At 43.0% G+C, this 21,824-nt stretch overlaps 1 protein-coding gene across 4 annotated transcripts in view; it reads right to left on the bottom strand.

Annotated features, from left to right (window-relative positions):
* The window catches only part of LOC117550722 (rho guanine nucleotide exchange factor 9), a 72,375-nt gene extending 55,143 nt beyond the window's left edge, over positions 1 to 17,232 (bottom strand). For 2 of the 4 annotated variants that reach the window (XM_034223234.1, XM_034223235.1), the window contains exons 1-2: positions 10,881 to 11,007; positions 10,685 to 10,794 (exon numbers count right to left, since the gene is read on the bottom strand). In XM_034223234.1, the coding sequence (XP_034079125.1) occupies positions 10,685 to 10,792 (108 nt within the window). In that variant the 5' untranslated portion in view covers positions 10,793 to 10,794; positions 10,881 to 11,007. Of the gene's footprint in view, positions 1 to 10,684; positions 10,795 to 10,880; positions 11,008 to 12,672; positions 13,012 to 14,060; positions 15,723 to 16,933 lie in introns of those variants that run through there. The other 2 variants (XM_034223233.1, XM_034223236.1) reach the window with 2 other exon arrangements.
* Positions 17,233 to 21,824: the final 4,592 nt, after the last annotated feature.

Below are 21,824 nucleotides of genomic sequence, written 5' to 3'. Positions count from 1 at the left end.
GAGGAGAGGAGAGGAGAGGAGAGGAGAGGAGAGGAGAGGAGAGGAGAGGAGAGGAGAGGAGAGGGAGGGCAGTGACTGGGGGAGAAATCCATTTAAATGAAAGGGAGAAGAGAGGCGTCAGCATTAGCAGTTAATCCACTGCAGTGAGAAGGCTTTCTCTCTGCCTTGCGGCCTCCAGGCTCCAGTAGTTATCCGAACAGGCGGACTGTATCACAACCAACAGATCCAATCCTCCCATGAGATCCATTCCGTATAAACAATGCATGACTTACCAGAAATAAGACACACAGATTTAACGTGAAAGCATCTTCCATCCGAGTGACTGCACTACAGCTGCGTTACCGTGTTATGTCATATTGTGCATATACAGTATATATATATATATATATATATATATATGCTACCTCTGTGGTCAAGTCATGAATCCCAGCATTTGAGCCCGCTGCAAATGAACTTCCCTCTCCATTCAAACCCACACGAGACATTCCCAGTGTTATGAGTCCACGTTCAAAACCCCAGGGGAGGGCCACCACGACACAAAAGTGCACACATAAAGGGAGCATCTCTCTCTCTCTTCCACCCTCTCTGTTCCTCTCTCTCTCCCACCCACACACTTTCTCTATTTAGCTCACACTTAAAAAGGCTGCCTAAAGATAGAAGCAAGAAGATGAACAGGAGCCAGCGAGTGTCATGGCAACAACGTGCAGTGGCGCACAAACACTATTTAGACCAGCAATAAAATAAAAAGTTGTAATCAAAGCCTAACTGCATCACCTCCTCAAAGACGCAGTTGACTAAATGTCAATACCAGGACAGAAAGCCCGGGGGCTCAGTATTTAGCAGTAGACAGAATCAGGAACATGTATTACTTACTGTACTGCAAATGTTGTGGTTAATCCTCACTGACTCCTTGCATTTTAAAGTGAGCTATACCGACAAAGCTTAAGCTCTTTCCTAAATAGATTTTATAATCTTTATTTATTTGAATAGGAAAACACTTAATGCTAAAGAAAAAGGGCTGCTAAATTTGGAAGAAATAGCTTGTAATTATTTAAATTTATATTGCAATTGGGATATGATTTGCATTTTTAGAGGGAATGATGAAATCATTATTTACATTATCATAATTTTTTTTTATTAAGGGGGATATATAATTCTCATTTTCAGTTTAATATTTGCATTTAGTGCCTCTACTGTGACATTTCACCCTCTGTCTGAAACCAGAGACCAGTCTGCTCCGATTGGTAAGATGGCCGGCCCTTTTGTGATTGGTCAACCGCTTAGAGATGTCCCGCCCCTTAGCCTATCACGTAAAATATGTTGGAACGCTAGGCACCAAAAGCGTGAGTGTTACAATGTGATGTCACTATGTTACGGAAGTAAACAAGGGACTACAATAGAGGAAGTAAACAAGGGACTACAATAGAGGAAGTAAACAAGGGACTACAAGGCTTTTCAGGCATGGGGGGGGGGGGGGAGGGAGTGTGTGGGACTGAAACTCCCTCTGGAGGGAGCTTTGGGATTTTAGACTTGGCAGACCATTTACATGCACTAAATGTATATAGCACAATACAGGAGAATTATCTGTACGAAAAAAATGATTTTAAGTCTATAGGTTTGGACCTCTCTGCAGCACCATAATACTTCATTCTTGATGATATTTAATAACATTTCAATAATTTTGCAGCCCTACTAAGAAATGTGTATGTGGATAACACTTTGCATATTGGAATCAATACAAATGTCACTAAGTATACCTAAACAATAATATCGACAGTGTTAAGCTCTATGTATTGCAGTTGTGATGTTTGACAAAGCACAAATGTTCACTACCCCGTCAGGATGTTTTAGAGAAACTCTGCGTCTCCTTCCAGTGAAATCCCCCTGAGGCCACTCACACATCAAAGCACTGAAATGCCTGGTTTCACATCCTGAGTTGTATTACTCCGACGTACTCTGAAGCCAATTTCACACAACTGACAAAGACACGTTTCACTTCTGGAAGATTCCAGCACATTGGGTATATGGAAAACGATGAAATGTAATTTCCTTTTCTTTGCATTTGTCTGCAAGTGCTCTTGTCAGATTTAAAGAAAAACATCTGAAATGTTGGGCGCCTGATTCAGGATGAGTAATGGCCTAAATGTTCGTGATGACATTAATCCTCACGGCCACCATCTTCACGGATCAGCTCCTTCATTATCTGATGAAACATTGACCGGTGCTCTGTCATCTCCATATTATCAGTGAGAGGGGATTTATCAGTATTTATTATACGTCCGCTTATCTCATCTACAGATGTTCATACAGTGTCTGCAACAGGTGAACTGACTGTCACTTTGTAACATGTACAGTAGGCTGCAGGGAGGGTTGGATAGTATGTTTACTCAAGTCAAATATCCAGGTGCATATAACAGTGCAACTCCTTCCTCTAGTTTTTCCAAACCAAAATCAGCAACATTTACAGCAATCTGACACCCTCATCAACACCCCCCACCTCCCCTGCTGGCTCCCCCCCCTTCACCTCACAGCCCCTGTCCCACTTCTCCCCTGTGACCCCCATGCAACTGTCCGACTTCATGACTGGAATCATGACTGGAAAAACTCCACCTGCACACTTGACCCAATGCCCTCCAAATGTGTTAAAGAGAGCCTCCCTGCCATCTCCCAACTCATCGCCACCATCATTAACTCCTCCCTTAGATCTGGATCAGTTCCCCCCTCCCTCAAACTGGCTGCTGTCACACCCATTCTCAAAAGACCTGGACTCACACCTGACATCATGTCCAACTTCCGGCCCATCTCAAATCTCCCCTTTCTGTCAAAAATACTTTAACGTGTCATTGCCTCACAACTTAAATCCCACCTCAGCTCCAATGACCACTTTGAGCCATTTCAATCTGGTTTCCAATCAAAACACAGCACCGAAACAGCTCTTCTCAAAATCACAAGCGACCTCCTCCTCTCCTCTGACTCCGGCAACCTGAACATCCTCCTCGACCTCACCGCATCATTCGACACCATAAACCACACCATCCTGCTGTCCCTCCTCGAATCATCACTCAACATCACTGACACTGCACTCTCCTGGCTGAAATCCTACCTCACCAACAGACATCAGTTTATCAACATCAACAACTGCACCTCCTCCACTGCTCCTCTGTCCCAAGGCGTCCCCCAGGGTTCGATGCTTGGCCCCCTCCTCTTCATCCTCTACATGCTCCCCCTTGGCAAAATAATTAGTCGCCACAACCTTCAATTTCACTGCTACGCCGATGACATCCAACTTTATATCTCAACAAAAACCATCACCCCCACAACACACTCCACTCTCACCAACTGTCTCTCAGAAATAAAAGCATGGATGCAAACAAACTATCTCCAACTGAACAGTGCCAAATCAGACATCGTCATCATCGGCCCCCCATCCCGTACCAAAGCCATCCAGAATTTCAACTTCACCATTGACAGCCACACTCTATCCCCCCCCCCCTCACATCCGCAACTTCAGAGTCATCTTCGACAGCTCAAATTCAACCACCACATCAATCAAATCACCAGGACCGCCTTTTTTCACCTCAAAAACATTGCCCGTCTCCGCCCATCACTCTCCTCCTCTGCTGCTGAAACCCTGATTCATGCATTCATCACATCACGACTCGACTACTGCAATAGCATCCTCTACGGCAGGGATCGGCAACAGGCGTACTGCGGTCCGGGTCCGGACCCAGGCGCCGACCTATGCGGACCCGGACCTATAATCAATACATTAATAGGGGATTTACATTTTTGACGGGGCAATTCTATTTTAACCGCCGCCAACAGGGGGCGATAGACACGAGTGAGCGATACAGGGAGAGAAACACAGAAGAAGAGACGAGAGAGCGGGAGACAGTGGGTGTTTCTCAATCGCGAGGATGCTGGCTTGGTAGTCGCGTACTTCCAAATCACTTCCTTCAGAAACGAAGCAAGTATGCTTCCAAGCCACGGCTTCGGAAAACGAAGAAGAATGGAACAGGCTAACAAGTGTACCACTCTTTCTAACGGTTTCAACATAAACTGTACCGAAAATAAATACCTCACGGTGTCTATCTAATTATGAACTTGCTTTACTTTCACGGAACACATTTTTGATGATAACAAACAAATGTAACAAAGTAACATATTTACCAACACATGTTCTACGCCACTACATACTTACATTTAAATGTGTGCTGCGTCGGTTCAGCAATTCTCCGCAAGGGTTTTTGAAATTGGTCCGTGCGCAAAGCATTGTGGGGATTTTAAGGACGCGAAGTCTACCAATGTGCAGCCTCGAAATTTCCCCCAAACCAAGGACGCGGCCTCGGTGGAACTCCAAGTATGCTGGAGATTGGAACAGTCCTTCGGCGGCACTCGATGACGTAGCATCCTTGAGATTGAGAAACGGCCAGTGAGAGTAGCGGGAGAGGAAAGTGAGTGAAGAGAAGAGTTAGCGATACAGTGAGACAAGACGGCGGCAGACAAGGGGATGAGACTGAGTGAAGAGCAGCGATACAGGGAGAGAAGCGGAGAGGAGAGTGAACAGGTGTGTTAGCGGCAGACAGGGAGATACACATATTTACACATGGCGCTCTCTAAGAAGAGGAAAGTGGACAGTGAGAACAGAGCTTTTAACCCTGAGATGACGGACTCAGTCATGTTCATCCTGCCCACTGGGAGCACAGAACCAGTGTGTCTCATCTGTTCAGAGACCGTGGCGCTCATTAAAAGTGCCAAAACGCCACTATGAGACAAAACACAAAGTGTTTGACCAAACATTCCCTCTCAACTCAGAATAGAAATAAGCAGTCTGAGAGCCCAATATGATCATTCCACCAGGATCCTGACTCATTCATTCACTGCCCAACAACGTGCTAATGAATGTTCCCTCAGAGTGGCTTGGATTTTGGGTCAAAACAAAAAAACATTTACTGATGGAGAGGTTGTCAAGGAGTGAGTGCAGTAGCTCAAACCTTGCTTGAGGGAAAACAAAAAGAAGAGCTTTGTGAAAAAATTAAGCAAATACCATTGCATCATCCATCAATCTGTCCTGTGCTCCTCCCTGTCAGATGAGCATGCTGAGGTGATGAACACAATGATGAAAATGATCAATTTTCTCAGGGCATCCTCTTCCTATCAGCATCGCATGCTCAGGGAATTCCTCAGAGAAGTTGATGCAAACGCTGATGATCTTTTGCTGCACAACAATGTGAGATGGCTCAGCAAAGGCAGGGTGTTGGAGCGCTTTTGGTCCATCAGAAGGGAAGTAGCAGCTTTCTTGGCAGAGATGGGAAGTCAGAAGGCAACACAGTTTTCTCTCTTTTTAGAAGATGAGAAAAAGATGGATAATGTGGCCTTTTTGGTTGACATCACTTCGCATCTGAATGAACTGAATTTGAAGCTACAGGGCAAGGACAATTCGATTTGTGAATTGATGACAGCTGTCCGCTCCTTTCAGAGGAAACTTGAAGTGTTCAAGGAAGATTTGCAGGGAGACTGTGCACACTTCCCAGCAGTGCAGGAACAGGTTCAGGGACAGATAAATGTGTCTTCTTTTGTTGACTTTGTAGATAAGCTGATTGTAAACTTCAGCAAACGTTTTGACAGCTTCAGTTTTGGACGGCAGCTCACCATGTTCATTCAGAACCCATTTCTTATTACAGATGTCAGGGAGTTCTCAAAGGAAGTCACACAGCACTTCAAGTGGGCAAATGCTGGGCCTCTCCAGATGCAACTGGTTGATCTCCAAGCAGACGTGGCCCTGAAAGAGCAATTTGGAAAAACTGACCCTGCCACTTTCTGGCTCAAAACAGTCTCTGAGACAGCTTTCCCAGGTCTGAGGAAAGTAGCTCTATATATATTCACCATGTTTGGCTCCACATACAGCTGCGAGGCAGCTTTCTCCACAATGAACATTATTAAAACAAAATATCGTTCCAGGCTAACCAATGAGAACCTGCATGTGTGTATGAGAATGGCTCTGACACCATTTCAGCCCAGATTTAAACTCCTGGCAGGACAAGCTCGAGCTCAATTCTCGCACTGAACCAAAAAAAAGCGAGTGCGGGACTGCAATATAAGAGGGAAAGAAAGAGAAACTGTTCAATTGTTATGATGTAAAGACTGATATGTTCTATAATCGTCTGAAACTGTTAAGTCATGATGTGAAACGGTTAACAAAGAAAAAGGGAAACTCAAGCTGCTGCTACACTTTATTTTATTTATCTAAACTTAAGAACTTTTAAGATGCACATATTTTCAAAAGCTATTTTATTTATTTTCTCTATTTTATTTTTAAATGCAGCCCGAGAGGAACATTAAGTGGATATGGCAAGAACATATCCACAGTATTTATTTACTGTATATCTGTATAGTTCAATGTTAATTGACAATAAATGTTGTTGTTTTTGAATTGTACTTTCTTTATTTGATTGGCAGTCAGTTGTTGATTACATGCAGACGTTGATAAAGCTACAGGCTACTTCAATATATATCACACTAATTCATAAAGCAAGTTAGACATTTTGATGTTCCGGACCTTTGCATGGGGAGATTTTCTCTAACGGAGCGTCCACACAGCAGCGTGCGTTGACGCTTGGAGGTGGGCGTATCTGAAGCTTGGGGATTTTTTTTGCGAGCAACGCGACCAACAACCAATCACATGAATCTCCTGCCCCCGACATACAAAGCAATAGCAATGTTAAAACGAAGTAAACTGGATATAAAATCCCCAAACAGGCGAAAACCTACCAGTTTCACCCACTGTCTCTGCCACCTCCCTCCATGCCTCGCTCCTCTAGTTTGTATCCCGGTAGATGAACAGAGACTGATCATACAGCACCGGGTGATTCACTACCGCTATAATGAATTTTCCCTCCATTTTTTGGAATATGAGGAAATGACCTGCGTAGTCTCCCAGCATACACGCGGTTTGATTGGCTAGCGATTGTACTGGCAGATTTGCATAAACGGGATTTCATTGGCTGACGCCTCCGTCGAGGCGTCAAAAGTTGAACATTGCTCAACTTTTGACGCCAGCTACGCCAGCAACGCTCCACGTCGCTTCCCAAAATGCAGTTCGGCTAAAAGTGACGTCACCCCATTCAAAGTGAATGGGCAGAAGCGTTGGAAGCTTCAACGCACGCCGCTGTGTGGACGAGCCGTAACTGGACCTCGTTGAATTTTAGTTGCTCTATGCTCTACGGCATACCATCCAATCCCTCAATAAACTCCAACATATCCAGAACTCTGCTGCCCGCCTCCTCACCCACACCTGCTCCCGAGACCACATCACTCCCGTCCTCCAGAACCTCCACTGGCTCCCCATCCGTCAAAGAATCGACTTCAAAGTCCTCCTCATTACTCACAAAGCCCTCAACAATCAGGCCCCCCCCTACCTCACAAACCTGCTGCACCACCACGCCCCTTCCCGCTGCCTCCGCTCATCAGAAGCCACCTCCTATCCATCCCCACCCGCATCAATCACCGGACCTGGGGGGACAGAGCCTTCTCCGTCGCTGCCCCCTCCTCTGGAACTCACTCCCCCAACCCATCAGAGACTGCACTGACCTCACCACCTTCAACAAACTCACAAAAACTCACCTCTTCAATCTGGCTTTTAATGTGTGATTGTTTTTGTATTATTTGACTTTAACTTTAACTATATATTTATTTGTTGTTCCTTTATTTTATTTTCACTATATCTGTAAAGCGTCTTTGAGCACCTGTAAAAGCGCTAACAAAATAAATCTATTATTATTATTATTATTAGGCTGCAGATAGTATGTTTACTCAAGTCAAATATCCAGGTACTTGCACTTTCCTTTCAATTCTTCCATTTTTATGCTATTTAATACTTTTCCATTCAACGTTGGAAGCAAATATCATACTTTTTACTACTTTAAATTTATTTAAAATAAATAATTTAAAAATGTTTACTTTTATGGATTAACAGTCAGCAGTTTAAAAAGTACTTCAAGTTAGCTCCAACCTTACCAGCTGCAACATTGAAATGATGGACATATATATAATCCCGTAATATAATACATATTTCATTCCGAAAATGTCTATTCTGCATAATGAATACTTTTGACTTTGGTACTGTTACACTATCTGCAAAGGCTAAAATCCCCTGCTTGAAACACCTCCATTGGACTCCTTTGTTGGCTTCTGTGACATACTAGTGGCATGATTATGGACAGTATGATCATTTGATGTTATATGTAATATATGTAATATAATATATGTAATATATGATGAGCTAATTTGTCACAATTATTCACTGATTTTAGCTCAACATTTGTATTTATTGCCATTTCACTTTCAATTGAAGGAACAGAGCTCTGCTGTCACTTCCCTGCCATGCAGCGTTCCTACTGATGTACACATCTTTACATCAGAGTAAGAGTCCTTATTCACAGTGCATCTCATTAGCACCACATATATAGGAAGATGAACTGTATTCTGACAAGTGGGTGAAATGCTTTTTGGTGTCTAAACATTTTGGCATGTGATAAGAAGTGTAAGATCTTCTAGCTAAGCAAGTGGGTGTTTGTGCGGTGAAGTGGAGTTTGGCTTAATTAGGGGGTGCTTGTGTAAGAGTGCCGCTGTCCATAGTACTAAAACGACAGGGTGGAGGGATCGATGGAGATAGTCAGAACATGTCACGTCTCAGTTTATTACTTAGCCTGCTTGTTATTCAGGGCTGTAAATAGATCTTCTGGCCTTACTGTAGTAACTGATTTCCAGTCAGCAGAGAGTTGAAAGGACAGTCAATGAGAGAGGGCAATAGACATGTAAACAGCTGATTGATTTGGTGATTCATTTAAATGCCCTGACTGTGAATTGTTAGAATTTTTAATGCCTTCTTTTTAATTTTCTCTCCCCCTGACCCCAATTGTACACTCAAATGAACTCAATACATTTATTTAAAAAGGGATATATACCGGGAATGTAGTGTAAAAGTGATTCCTCAGTCTAAAATATCTATTTATTTAAAATAACTGTACATTTTTTGTCTGGCGACCTGCAGTCACGAACTGCAGATAGCCACTGTACTAAAAAGCAAACCATTCTTTTCAAATTGGCCATATTCTTTATGTTTGAAAAAAAGATGTGGGCTGTTTTGTCAATATAGTACAGCTGAATGAAGACAGGAAAGTGGGGAAAAAAGAGGGGACGGCATGCAGCAAAGGCCCGATGCCAAGAACTCAGCCTTAGCAAATTGAAAGCTCGCTCAACCAGGTGAGCTACCTGGGCGTACCAAAACTTTTACCCAAAATACTATTGTTCTACTGTGGAAGGCAGCAGCAAAAAAAGGTTTTCGCAGGTTAGTGCTGCAGGGTGCTCGCACAGGGGAACGACAAAACCTCTAGATTACCCCCAAGCAGCTGGATGTTAGTTTAGGAAGCACTCCATTTGACAGGCAGCTGAGTTTTCTATCAGTGAAGCACACAGTTAAAACGTCAATTTGGCCGACAATCACATGCATCTAATTTGGAAAGCCAAATTCTTAATCAAAAATAATATTTACATTTTTGTTAAGTCAAATATCATCACAATACATAGAAAGGATGCACAACATGTTATCCCTGTAAGCGCTATATTTGGTAAAGGCAAAATATGTGCAAATATCATTCCATACTAAACATTGTGGTGCTGCTGAGTCGTACCAGCCTACTAATGATAATCTACACACTTAGTAATAAGTTCCTCTTTGTATTTTCTGCCTCACATGTGTCCATGCTTTAATGTTCAAAAAGCTCTTTATTCTTCTCATACTGCCTGTGCTGCAGCACCTCTTTCACCCTCTGGGTGTTTCTCAATCGCGAGTAAAGCTGCTCCAGAGCCACTAGTTCAAGCATACTATGTCAACGAGTGCCGCCGAAGTACTGTTCCAATGTCCAGCATACTTGGAATTCTACCAAGCCCGGCGTACTTCGTTTGGAAAAATTTCGAGGCTGCACATACGTAGACTCCGCGGTCTTAAAATCCCCACAATGTTTGCGCACGGACCAATTTCCCCAAATCTGTGGCGGAAAATGTAAAGCGGGGCCTCTCATATGACGCACACCTGCACACTTGCTCGCCTGTTTCATTCTTCATTTTCCGAATGCCAGGAAGTATTCTTCCCTCGCTTCTGAAGCAAGACGCTCGGAAGACATGTGCTACCAAGCAAGCGTACTCGAGATTGAGAAACGCCCTCTGTCTGAAACCAGAGCCCAGTCTGCTCTGATTGGTTAGATGGCCGGCTCTGTTGTGATTGGTCAACCACTTATAGATGTCCCACCCCTTAGCCATCACAATGTGTAGGACCACTAGCCAATAGAAACTTGATTGTTACAAAGTCATTTCATTTTGTTACAGAAGTAAACAAGGGACTCCAGGGAAGGGAAAACCATAAAAGCAAAGGCCCCTTTAATATATATTTCAATGATTAAGTAAATCATGTTTTTTTTTTTAAAGATCAGTCCCTATAATATCACAAAGCACATCACAATTGCAATATCAGTTCAAATATTTGCCTTTTTTTCTTTGCATATACGGTAGTAACACATCATGTTTGTTTGTTTTTAAATCACTCTAATGGCCTTGGAAGCGAAACAGAAAGAATGTAAAAGTAGTGGCTAGATCAATCTGTATTTATGATGTGTGTTTGACTCACTATGTTGACCTGCAGTGGTTCTGATCCGGGTCTCAGCAGCCTCCCCCTCCTGCAGCTGCCGGAGCCTCCGGACCGCAGGCGCACCGACGACGACGACGATTGACCCATGTCTGGAGGACAGACAGATGATCGATTCAACAAACACACCAATCGACAGTCTCCATATTAATGTGAAATACAAATATGCAAATGTTACCTGACTTGGGCAGGAGCAGCGCCAAGGCAGAGAGAGTGCTGGGGGGGAGCGGCAGGGAGCGGCACCGCTGGAGAGACGCCCTCAGTGGGGGCTCTAACGGGGACACACCCGGGGGGCGAGACAAGGCCTAGAGGGGACTGAGTAGTTAGGGCATCTCCTATATATTCTATACAGAGTCACTTCCATGCACACAATCACACGTGCAAGGGTGAATGCACACGTTCCCCTGCCCTTCACCTTGGAAACAAATCTTCCCTTGTCCCATTTTTTTTTGTTGCAGGTTATTAAAGCATTTCACACATCCAGCAAGGTTCTATTCTGGTGCGAAGTGTATGACCTGCAGCAATACCGAGAGAGAGACTATACATCATGCCAAGCGGGCGGTCTCTCAGGTTCAAATGAACTGACTCTGAGTTAGGGCAATGAGAGGTAGAGCTTATGGGAGCGATGAGGCAGAAAATTGGCGACAGAGAGACTGAGAAGCCACAAAGAAAGAAGGGAGAAAGAAGGGGAAGGAAAAAGAGAGGGGGAGGTGAGCTGAGGGAAAAGCAGAAATACAGGCCTCTATAAATGGGGCAGAGCGTGCATGCATTGTTGCAACTAACAGTGAGTGGGTATAAATACTGGGTGAGTCCTGGGCTGCCCTCCAGAGTGAGTTTGATTCATTATGGGCTATATTTATCAGCAAATAGGTGGAGAGTTACCCTCCAACTTTATTTTTTCATTAGGATTAACATCATATTTATGTCTTTCCTGTGGTTGAAAGTTACTAAGTACATTTACTCAAGTATTGTACTTAAGTACTTTTGACATATTTGTACATATTTGCTACGTTACTCCACTACATTCAAGATGTGAATATTGTACTTTTCACTCCACAACATTTATTTAACACTTACAGTTACTAGTCACAACAACACATATAAGCTGATATGGTACTAATAATCTACACTGTACCTTAAATTGTATATAAATTGACAAACAACAATAATAAAATGCTTTTACATGTATAAACACAGGATCATATTATAGCCATAATAATAAAATACTGGGAAAAGATCCACTCTGAATAATAAGTACTTTGACTGTTCAAACTTGAAGTACATTTAGCTGATACTACTGTACTTCTGAAACAAGTCATTGTGCAGAATGAGTACTACTGATGCTATTACCTTTTTACTTAAGTTGCATTTTTAAATCACGACTTTTACTTGTAGTGCAATATTTTAAGAACATAGAATTTGTACTTTTACTTAAGTAAATGATCTGAGTACTTCTTCCAACACTGTGTCTATCTACTGCATTTAAATACATGTGAGTTGTTTACAGTACTGCAATACTACATGGTAGTAGTTTGTCCAATGCTTGAAGGTCAACATGTCTTTATCAAATGAAAACTAGATAACATATTCAGGCTTGACAAATCATGTCCTGAACAGTGAATATGTATTATTACAATCAAATTGGAGATAAAAGGTCCCACAATTTAAGTAGACTGAAGCACCAGTTGATCTTAACAATACATATAGTTTTAACCCAGGATCAAATGTATGTTAAAGGGTTATGTTATGTTGTTATGTTACATATTTGTTTATGTTGCAAATGGAGCAGCAATGATGCAAGAAAAAGGTCAGAACTGCTATGACAATAAAGTGTTATGGTATCGCATTATACTTACACAGTTTAAATAGGAGTATAGGACTGCTTATTTGTTATTGTATGTCTATGTTTGTATATTTACTCTGAGTGATATTATGCATGAATGCCTGTGTTTGTTTACTTGTCTTCTTACTCTGTGGTGCAGCTCCGTGGACTGCATCTCCCTAGTAACACCGGTCTCTATGACGGAGCAAGGCCTGGAGCGAGCAGCCGTCCGCCTCGGCCCCGGAGAGAAGTGCATGCTGGGAGCAGGCCTGGGTCTCGGCCGGCAGAGCAAGCCGACCTCACTATAGTGGCTGTAGAGGTCTCGGTCCAGGTTGTTGAGCCCCCGCAGGTCCAGTACAGCAGAGACAGGACGAGGACGAGGGCGAGGGCGCGGGGGCTTGTGGGGTACAGAGGTCTTCTCTGTGCTGGGGCGGGCGGGGGTCTGCCTCACACTGCAGCCTGTCTGGCTGGCAATCTGCTCACACAGCTGTGATCGGCACACACACTCAGCAATTTGGCTCCGATAAAGGTGCAACAAAGCATTTTTTGTGTGGGGAATTGGGAGGAACGTCTCTATAGGTTCATCAAAATATAATTTATACTCGCCGTGATGATCCTAATTGCTATGCTTCAGTAGCTACGTATACTCGAGTGCCAAGAAGGTCCCCGAATGGCAATTCAACTTCAGAGAAGACAGGTGTAAACGTGTAAACAGGATATTACGTGTAAACAGTTGCTGAATAGGGAGGATTTTCCCGGTGCCATCATTACTCTGATATTATTGTAGGGCTGCACATTAACACCCTTCCCCAAACACTTATTCCCACAGCACCCTTGCATAATAAACCCCGATGAAAGTGTGCTGAGTATAGAGATGTCACATCTCGTTTTGTCAAGGAGTTAGGGCTAACATGTCCTGACTCGTTGGTGTGACTGGAAGGGGATGACTAATGCCTCCACTGGAGTGAGAAGGGAAGGGTGCCGCCATGAAGTGCAGACGTCACTCTGGCTCTGAGACCGCTGCACACACACACGGACAGCTTTATGGGAATTAGGGTCTTCCTGGCATGGGAAAAAGGACAAACTCTTCTACTGAGATGTTGTCCATTATTGTATTCACTGACTGTTTCCTGCTTTCTCCAACAGATGGGGCAAAAGGACAACTGTAGAGTCGCTGCCCAACTCATTGCCTCACAGGCTGCTGGTGTTTCTGACAGTTAGTAAACCACACCTAGGTCTGAGTAACAAGTCTGGTATTATTTACATTCTGGTTTGTTAATGATTTTTAAGAAGCAAAAGAATGAACGTGGTTAAAACTGTTACATAAATGATATTTACAGCATTTATGCACTAATTATATGGTGCATGCTTGTGGCGATGTTAATGATGTGGAAAAAAGCCTGAAATGGAATGTGGTTATGGCATGATTGTGAAACACATTATACATGATAATGCTGAGTAGCAACTCAAATGACTTTTAACAAATGCATTTATAAAAATGCTGGTGATTAACATTTTGTATTTAAAGACACATACCTTAAATATCTCCTCTGTGGAATCTGATGCTGGCACGCTATTGGTGGTGCTTTCTTTATCACCTTGTTGTGATTGGACACTCACTTCCTGTAACGGGTGGGAGTCAGGTGGAGCATCCCTGGAATCTGGGTCATTTCCTGTCTGTCCCTCTACCTTTTCCTCTGGACAGAGACAGTTTAATGGATCCTTTTCGACCTCTTCTTCTTCTTTAGTATGTGTAGTTGGACCTGGTTTTGGGAAATGATTCTCTACTATGGCTGTGGACCTGTGGTTTGTCTCTAAATGTGTCTCTGCACCCTCTGACCTCTGAAGGCCATTAACAGCTCGAGATCCTGAGCATGCCCTAAAGGCTCTCAGGACAACTTGAGGGGACCGTCCACCTGTCTCAGGTGCTGGATTCTCCCTTTCAAGGCTACTTGCGTGCGAGGATTTAGCGGTCGCTGGTGTTGCTGGTTGGGATTTTGGAAGCCCATCACTGTGGAGTGTCAGGGAAACACTGTGAATGTTGTCCACTGTGGGCTGTGGTGAGCTCATCGGCGTCCTCTCTCCCTCTGGAGGAGCGAAGGAGTGTGATGTGGTCCGCCACTTCCTGGCTGTCTCTGCTACACTGTTAAAAAACTTGAACAGACCACCAAAGTGCCCCTTGGTGTCAGTGGAGTGTTTCGGGGGCGGCGGTTGAAAGTCTTTGACGTTCTCAAAGTCCACAGAACCGTATTCTGAGTCCATGGTCTTGTCCCAAGAGGGAAGCTCTGAGTCAAAGCTCCTCTCTGAAAATACAGGATTGGCCTTCCCCAACAGGGAGATCCTCCTCAAGTAACTCCACACATCTTTGTTCTTCCTTCCCTGACCCTGGTGGGTGCTCGGGCTACCTTTAACGCTCAGCTCCTCGCAGCCTGCAGCAGTTTTGTTACAGTTGGTAGAGTTGTTGTGGTTTCTTTTAGTATAGCAGACTCTTTCTGGTGGTTTACAACCATTCTGAGTCACAGTCTCCCCTGTTACACTGCGCTGGTGTCTGTCTAAAGTAGCTGTGAGGTCGATGTCTTCAAACGAGCATTCAAATTCTGCTGTGTAGCCTGCATAGGAGTGCCTCTTGCCACGGTTTCTAAGAGTGCCCCTGCTGGACTGCTGTGGTGTGCCAATGTCGTGGCAGAAAGAGTCCTCATCCACAAAGGAGCTGCCAAACCTGGCAGTGGACAATTTTCCCGTCTTCCCTCGGAACACAATAGGGGATTTAAGCTTCTTGAAGGAGCGAACTTTGTCAGCAAAGGAGAGTTTAGGGATGGAAGCCTCCCCGGGCAGGATCATGGAGTGGGGTCTGCGCTCCAGCTCTGAACCCGCTCTCTTTCGGTTCAACATCTTCCAGATGCCCCCTGTAGCACGGGGCCTCCGGTTGACCTCCTGACTGTCCTTGACAGGGGTCTGAGAAGAGGCAGCCTGGGGGTCTCCCTGCCCCTCTGCAGGCCCTGGCCCAGCCTCCTCAATATAAACACTGCTGCTCTCATTCTCCACATCCAGAGAAACATTAAACACTCGGTTGACAAACCCATTAGGGTTGTTGCTCACGGGGGCAGGGTTGTCTGTCTCTTCCATCCTCTCTCATTCTACAGCGTCAGCTTTTAGCTCCGATGGATATCATGTCTCGGGCCCCTCTCCCTAAAATACCTGGAGGAACAAAACAAACATTTTTATTCAAGAGTTTTACCTCATTTCTTCATATCATGCTAATGCCAAAGTATGCTATAAATGTAAAATACAGCCTATAATATGAAATCATCTCATTGGAGGGTCATCTATATTTGATCCACGCAGGTCAACAATAATAGATAGGTAGTGCTACTTAAACACTAAAACACAGTGAGAACATCAGAGGTCTCATTCTGTGATTCTCAGACAAGGGCTTTTGTACCATGAGTCAACAAAGTCACAAACCACCCCCCATATTCCATCCACAGTAATTATTTGAGACGCAGTCCCTGTCCACCATTTAAACCAGGAGGCTGTGTTGTCATGGAAACCCTCACTACAGAGATGTGTGGTTATTTCAGGCCTGCTCCGGCTGTGACATCATCAGAGCTCAGATAAGCTCCTTCTGAGGAGGAAGATGCTCAGCAAGTGCTCAACATGTTAATTACCCCCATTTCATATTCCCTTTAATGTATGGAAGCATCTTGTGTAATTGGGGCCTCCAGCATGTGTCTTTGTTGTTACATGAGATCATCACAAAAGATGTGTTTCATTTAAAATGGCCTTTTCGCAGAATGGCACAATTTCATTAGGACACCTTTTTACTGATAAGCTTTTAATGAATACTTTCTGAAGCAGCTCAATCATTCCAAAAAAATGTAAATGTGTCAACAACAAATAAAGTCCAAATTCAATGAGCAAGTAGATATGTTAGCATAAAATACAAGATGTGACTTTTCTACAAATCTTGTGTACCATTAGCCTAATATCCATTTATTCTGATAATGTGTTCTTAAAAAGCCTACTAGGAATGACATAAGCTCCAAAAATATACTTTTTTTGTTGCAGTTTTTGACTTCCACAGTCACAAAACGTACGGTAACTACCACCTCTGTTTCCACCTAAAACTGACAACTCATAGTTAAAAGTGACAGGTTGACTTTACACTGGGTTGGGCGTCTGACAGTCGTATTTCTTGTAATAAAGGCGTCAATAAAATTAGCATTAACGTCGCAGCTGGTTGCTGAATTAAGTTTAATGACATTAGTTTAGCATTTGTTTGCTGGAGTAAACGTCGTAGTTACACTTTTCAAAACTTAAAAGACTTGTTTATCAAGTTAAACCCGCGAAAATATCCGTATATCATCTCTGCGTATCTCTTTCTCGACATTATTTAAGCCGTCACTTACCCCCAGAAAACTCTCCTCGTTTAAAAGGGAATCTTCGTTGCTGTCCGTAAAGCCAATGAAAACACTGCCTTCCACACCGGCTCAAAGTATCCGCTGTATTTCACGGGTTTAATTTATATCCATGAGTAAGGCTGGAGTTATTTTGCGGACAGCGACTCCTTCGAAGTTGTCATGAGTTCCAGTTTTTGCCTGTAAACTTCGCCAGCTATCATGAAACTGAGAGGAACTCCCGGATTTAGCGACAGAGCGGTGAACTCTTGCCCTGCAAACTCCTGCAGACGCCGACACTCTGATAAAGCTCTCACGCAGACAGAGCAATACACACACCGACACCAACACACCCTCTACACACACACACACACACACACACACACACACACACACACACACACACACACACACCACACACACACACACACAGCACACACACACACACACACACACACACACACACACACACACACACACACACACACACACACACACACACACACACACACACACACACACAACACACACACACACACACACGTACACACACACACACACACACACACACACACACACACACACACACACACACACACACACACACACACACACACACACACACACACAATAGGATACACACACAATTATCTACACACAGACACCTTTTTATATTTAATCAGAGCTAAGTTAATTGTTATAACAATAAAGTTAAATAGAAAATTATAATGGGATGTTTACTGTGCCTATCCTACTCCTATTTTGATCATTCAAAACGTTAAATGTCCTATTCAAAGTGTCACGTCTACATATAGCTAAACACTGAAAAACCTAATAAATATTAATTATTTTTAATGTGAGTCTGTTGTAATACACAACAATTTAAGTTTAAGTTAAGATTTAAAACAAATTATATATGTTTTTGTATTATATTGGAATGCTTACTGTGCTTTTGTTTATAATTATCTTAATCCTTCAGATAGCAAAATCATAGCAAAGTTAAGTGTTTTATAAACATATTAATATATATTTTAAATATGTATATTTTATTATTCTACTAATTTGGGATGTTTACTGTGTTTTTCTCCAATTGTACCATACAGAACATGAATTATCTTTATTATCTAAAATCATTAATATATGTTAATGATGTTGAAGTTATTTCCTTATCATATTTGCTCCGTGGAATTGAACACAGCACTTATGATTTGTTTAAGTATACCATCAGTGAAAACAAGTGATTGTCTGAACTCTGGTCTCAGTAGCTGATCCTCCTTTGGGATTTGCGTTGAATGTGAAAATCCTTCTATTGAAAAGGCACAATGGGGAGAGGGAGCTCAGGGAGGGAAACTGAAGGAATTCATAAAAACTAAACAGCTCCAGAGCTCCATAGCCGTGAAAGAGGAGATGGTGGAAGAAGGGGCCTAAATTTAAACATTTCCTCTTTGTCCTGTTTTTGGCCCATTGTCATCGCATGGCGTTCTCTCTTCTGCACAGGAAGGAGTGGATCTGACATCAACGCTCTCAGGCTGACAATGCCAGGAAGTCTGTCTGACTGTATGTAAATATCTCTATGTGTCCATGCTTCCCTTTGCTTGCCCGTGGAGCCTCTCTCCTCTCCGTGGCCCTCTCCCTGGAGAGGTTTTGACCACTTCAGGGTGTATTAGTAGTAGTAGCAACATGGTGATTTACACACTTACCCTAGAGGTCACCCGCAACTGTCACTTTGAATTACAGCAACCTCATTTTCAAATGACCTCTCCTCGGATTTAGCATCTTTAGCATATGGCTTTATATGTAGACCAAATGGGCACTTGTCTTCATACAGTAGCCTATATAGTAACCTAGATTTGTCTATTTCTGTTTTTATTTTATTTTTCCTCATAGTTTTGCATTGACTTTCTGTTTGTTTCCTCACTTCTTCCCCCCCTCCCTCCCTCCCTCCCTCCCCTTACTCACTCACTTCCTCAGAACCCCAAGCCGTCTTCCTGTTGTCCCCTCCCGTCACAAAAGACATCCTGGCTCGAACAGGCCAAATGTTTCAGCTCAGACCTCACTTATATAGAGACATAAAACTAACTTACTCTCATCTTTAGGAAATAAATCCAAACAGCAGTCTTTATGCCAGAAAGTATGAAAAGGAGAAAAAGACTGATGAATGGAGGGAGAAAGATTGAGATTTGTTGACGCTCTAACAGCTGTGCACATGTCTGAAATGATAGGTTTTGTTGACGTTTTGTGAACTGCGTACATTACTGTGAGTTTACTTTGTTGCCTATTCACCAGAGTGTTGAACATTTCTAAGCGAGCTCTTTGAAATGATGTCATCAGCTTCTCGTTTTTAGAACAATCGCCCTCTTCCTCCTCTTCCTATGACACGGTCCCCACTGCTGGGCTCACAAGAGATTACAGAAGACAAACACTTTCTGAGTTTAGGCCCAGCTGTAATTTTTTCACCAGTCTTTGTCAAAGCAGCTGAGTGAAAACAGGCAGCCGTGAAAAAGCCGGGCCAGACAGGGAGGGAGTGCGGGGGGGTTAGATATGTTGTGATATCAAACGAAAGGCTTACTAAAAGCCTGGGAACTGGATTCAGGAGGTGTAGCTCGTGTGGGAACAGCTGGGAGTTCAGTCACATTCTGTTTCCAGTGCAGGTGTTTGTGAAATAGAGGCCAACACACTGTGTAGCTGTGTAATATTACTAGATGTACGTAGATAGGGAGATGTTGATGACGCTGTGATTATGTAGACACAAATTATTGAAGAAGTAATCATATATTTGACTCAAGTAAAGGTAGAAATGTCATTCTAAACTTTATATAAAAACATTTATAATATAACTAAAGGGGCCCTTTTATGCTTTTGGGGGTTTTCCCTTTCCTCTAGTGTGTTATTTAGGTTTTTGTGCATGTAAAAGGTCTGCAAAGGCTAAAATCTCAAAGTTCCCTCGAGAGGGATTTTGTAACACTGCCTGAAACGCCTCCATTGGACTCCTTTGTTTACTTTCGTAACATAGTGACATCACTATGTAACACTCGTACTTTTATTGGCTTGCACTCAAACAAATTGTACGTGATTGGCCTAGGGGCGGAACATCTCTAAGCGGTTGACCAATCACAACAGAGCCGGCCAGCTAACCAATCAGAGCAGACTGGGCTCAGAGGGTGAAAAGAGGTGCTGCAGCACAGGCAGTATGAGAACAATAAAGAGCTTTTTGAGCATTAAAGCATGGAAACATGTCACAGTATAGGCACAAAATAAAATATATGAAACCTGAAAATAAGCACAATAAGGCCTCTTTAAAATTCCAAAATTAATAATTAATCAGAATTGCCCTTTTCAAAATAAAATAAATGATGTCATATTATTGGATTTTAAATATGAATGCAATAATGTTACAGCTGTTAAAGCTGGAGCTTTGTCTAAATACTTTAAGTGCAGTTGGGTTTCTAAATCTATAATAATACATTATACATGGTTAGTTGAATAAAACTGTGTAAAACTAATAATCTGATTCTGCACAGAGGAAAGAATCTTATTATGTTGTAATAAATTGAAAGTACAATATTTGCCAGAAAATGTGTTGTGAAGTAGAAGTATAAAGCACCATGAAATGAATGTGAAGTACAAGAGCCCCACAACTGTCCATGTACCAATAGATAGATACTGTAGATAGATAGATATCATTTATTTTGTTCCAGCAGCAGTGTCGAGCATTGACATTTAGACGCTGGTATACACAGAGGCTCCTTAAACAGTAGCGTTTTGAAGTGCCACACACACACTTATGCAGATTAACATTTCTGCCCACTTCTGGTATAAGAAATGCCCAGGTAGTGGTTTGCCTTCAGTGGCCGAAGAGAGAGTTTGAATTACACTGACATTCCTGAAATTCCCTCAGGTCTGACCTGCAGACTTCCTTGGCCTGGCTGCACATGGCACCATTCCTGAAACACACACACACACACACACACACACACACACACACACACACACACACACACACACACACACACACACACACACACACACACACACACACACACACACACACACACACACACACACACACACACACACACACACACACACACACACATTTGAGTCGATTCTAGCAGTTCACAGATACTTTCATCTTTACAATCAGTCTGGGATAATCAATCAGTTTGGGCTCTGAACACACGCACACACACGCACATGCACACATACCAACACATACACACACACGCACACACGCACGCACGTACTAGCTCACATGGCACACACATGGGACGCTGGAATGTCAGCATTAGGAAAGGTCTGGCTGTTGATGGTGATGGGAAGGTCTCACTAAACGACTTTATCTAACATCTATCTGAGAGGCAGGGGGCGGGGGCATAGAGAGGTAGAAAGAATGAGAGGGACAGGACAGGGGGAGGGTGTGTGTTTGTGTTTGTGTGTTTTCAGCTGGGGACTTTCAGCCATTATCAGGATGAATCTGAAAACAGGAAGGCGGGTTCCATTAAACAAGACGAGCGGAAGACGACCACAGTTCTACTTCCTGTTTTAAAACAAGGGAGGAAACCACAGATTTTTTAGGAATTCAAATCAGAATCAACACTTTACGTATAAAGAACATCTCTATAGCAGATACAATACTCTGGTTTTGACAAAATTAATTATTGTTATTGTTAAATTCCCCGTTTGTCAAACATATTTTTCTGTTTAATTATTTTCTTTGTGTAAATATTGCTGTCAACAGTGTGATCAGACAGATATTCATCCCAGTTTTGACACAAGTGATGGTTTCTCTGGCTTTGTCATACTGGCTGGGGGCTGAGCAGGACTTGGCTGTGTTTGTGGGTCACAGCAGTAGAGAGAAAAAGCTTCCCGGCATACTAAACACAATTTCCGCTCATCTGGGTGC

This window comes from Gymnodraco acuticeps, unplaced genomic scaffold (genome assembly GCF_902827175.1).
Source record: "Gymnodraco acuticeps unplaced genomic scaffold, fGymAcu1.1, whole genome shotgun sequence".
In the NCBI taxonomy this organism is placed as follows: Eukaryota; Metazoa; Chordata; class Actinopteri; order Perciformes; family Bathydraconidae; genus Gymnodraco; species Gymnodraco acuticeps.
This window is presented reverse-complemented; position numbering and strand designations above follow the sequence as displayed.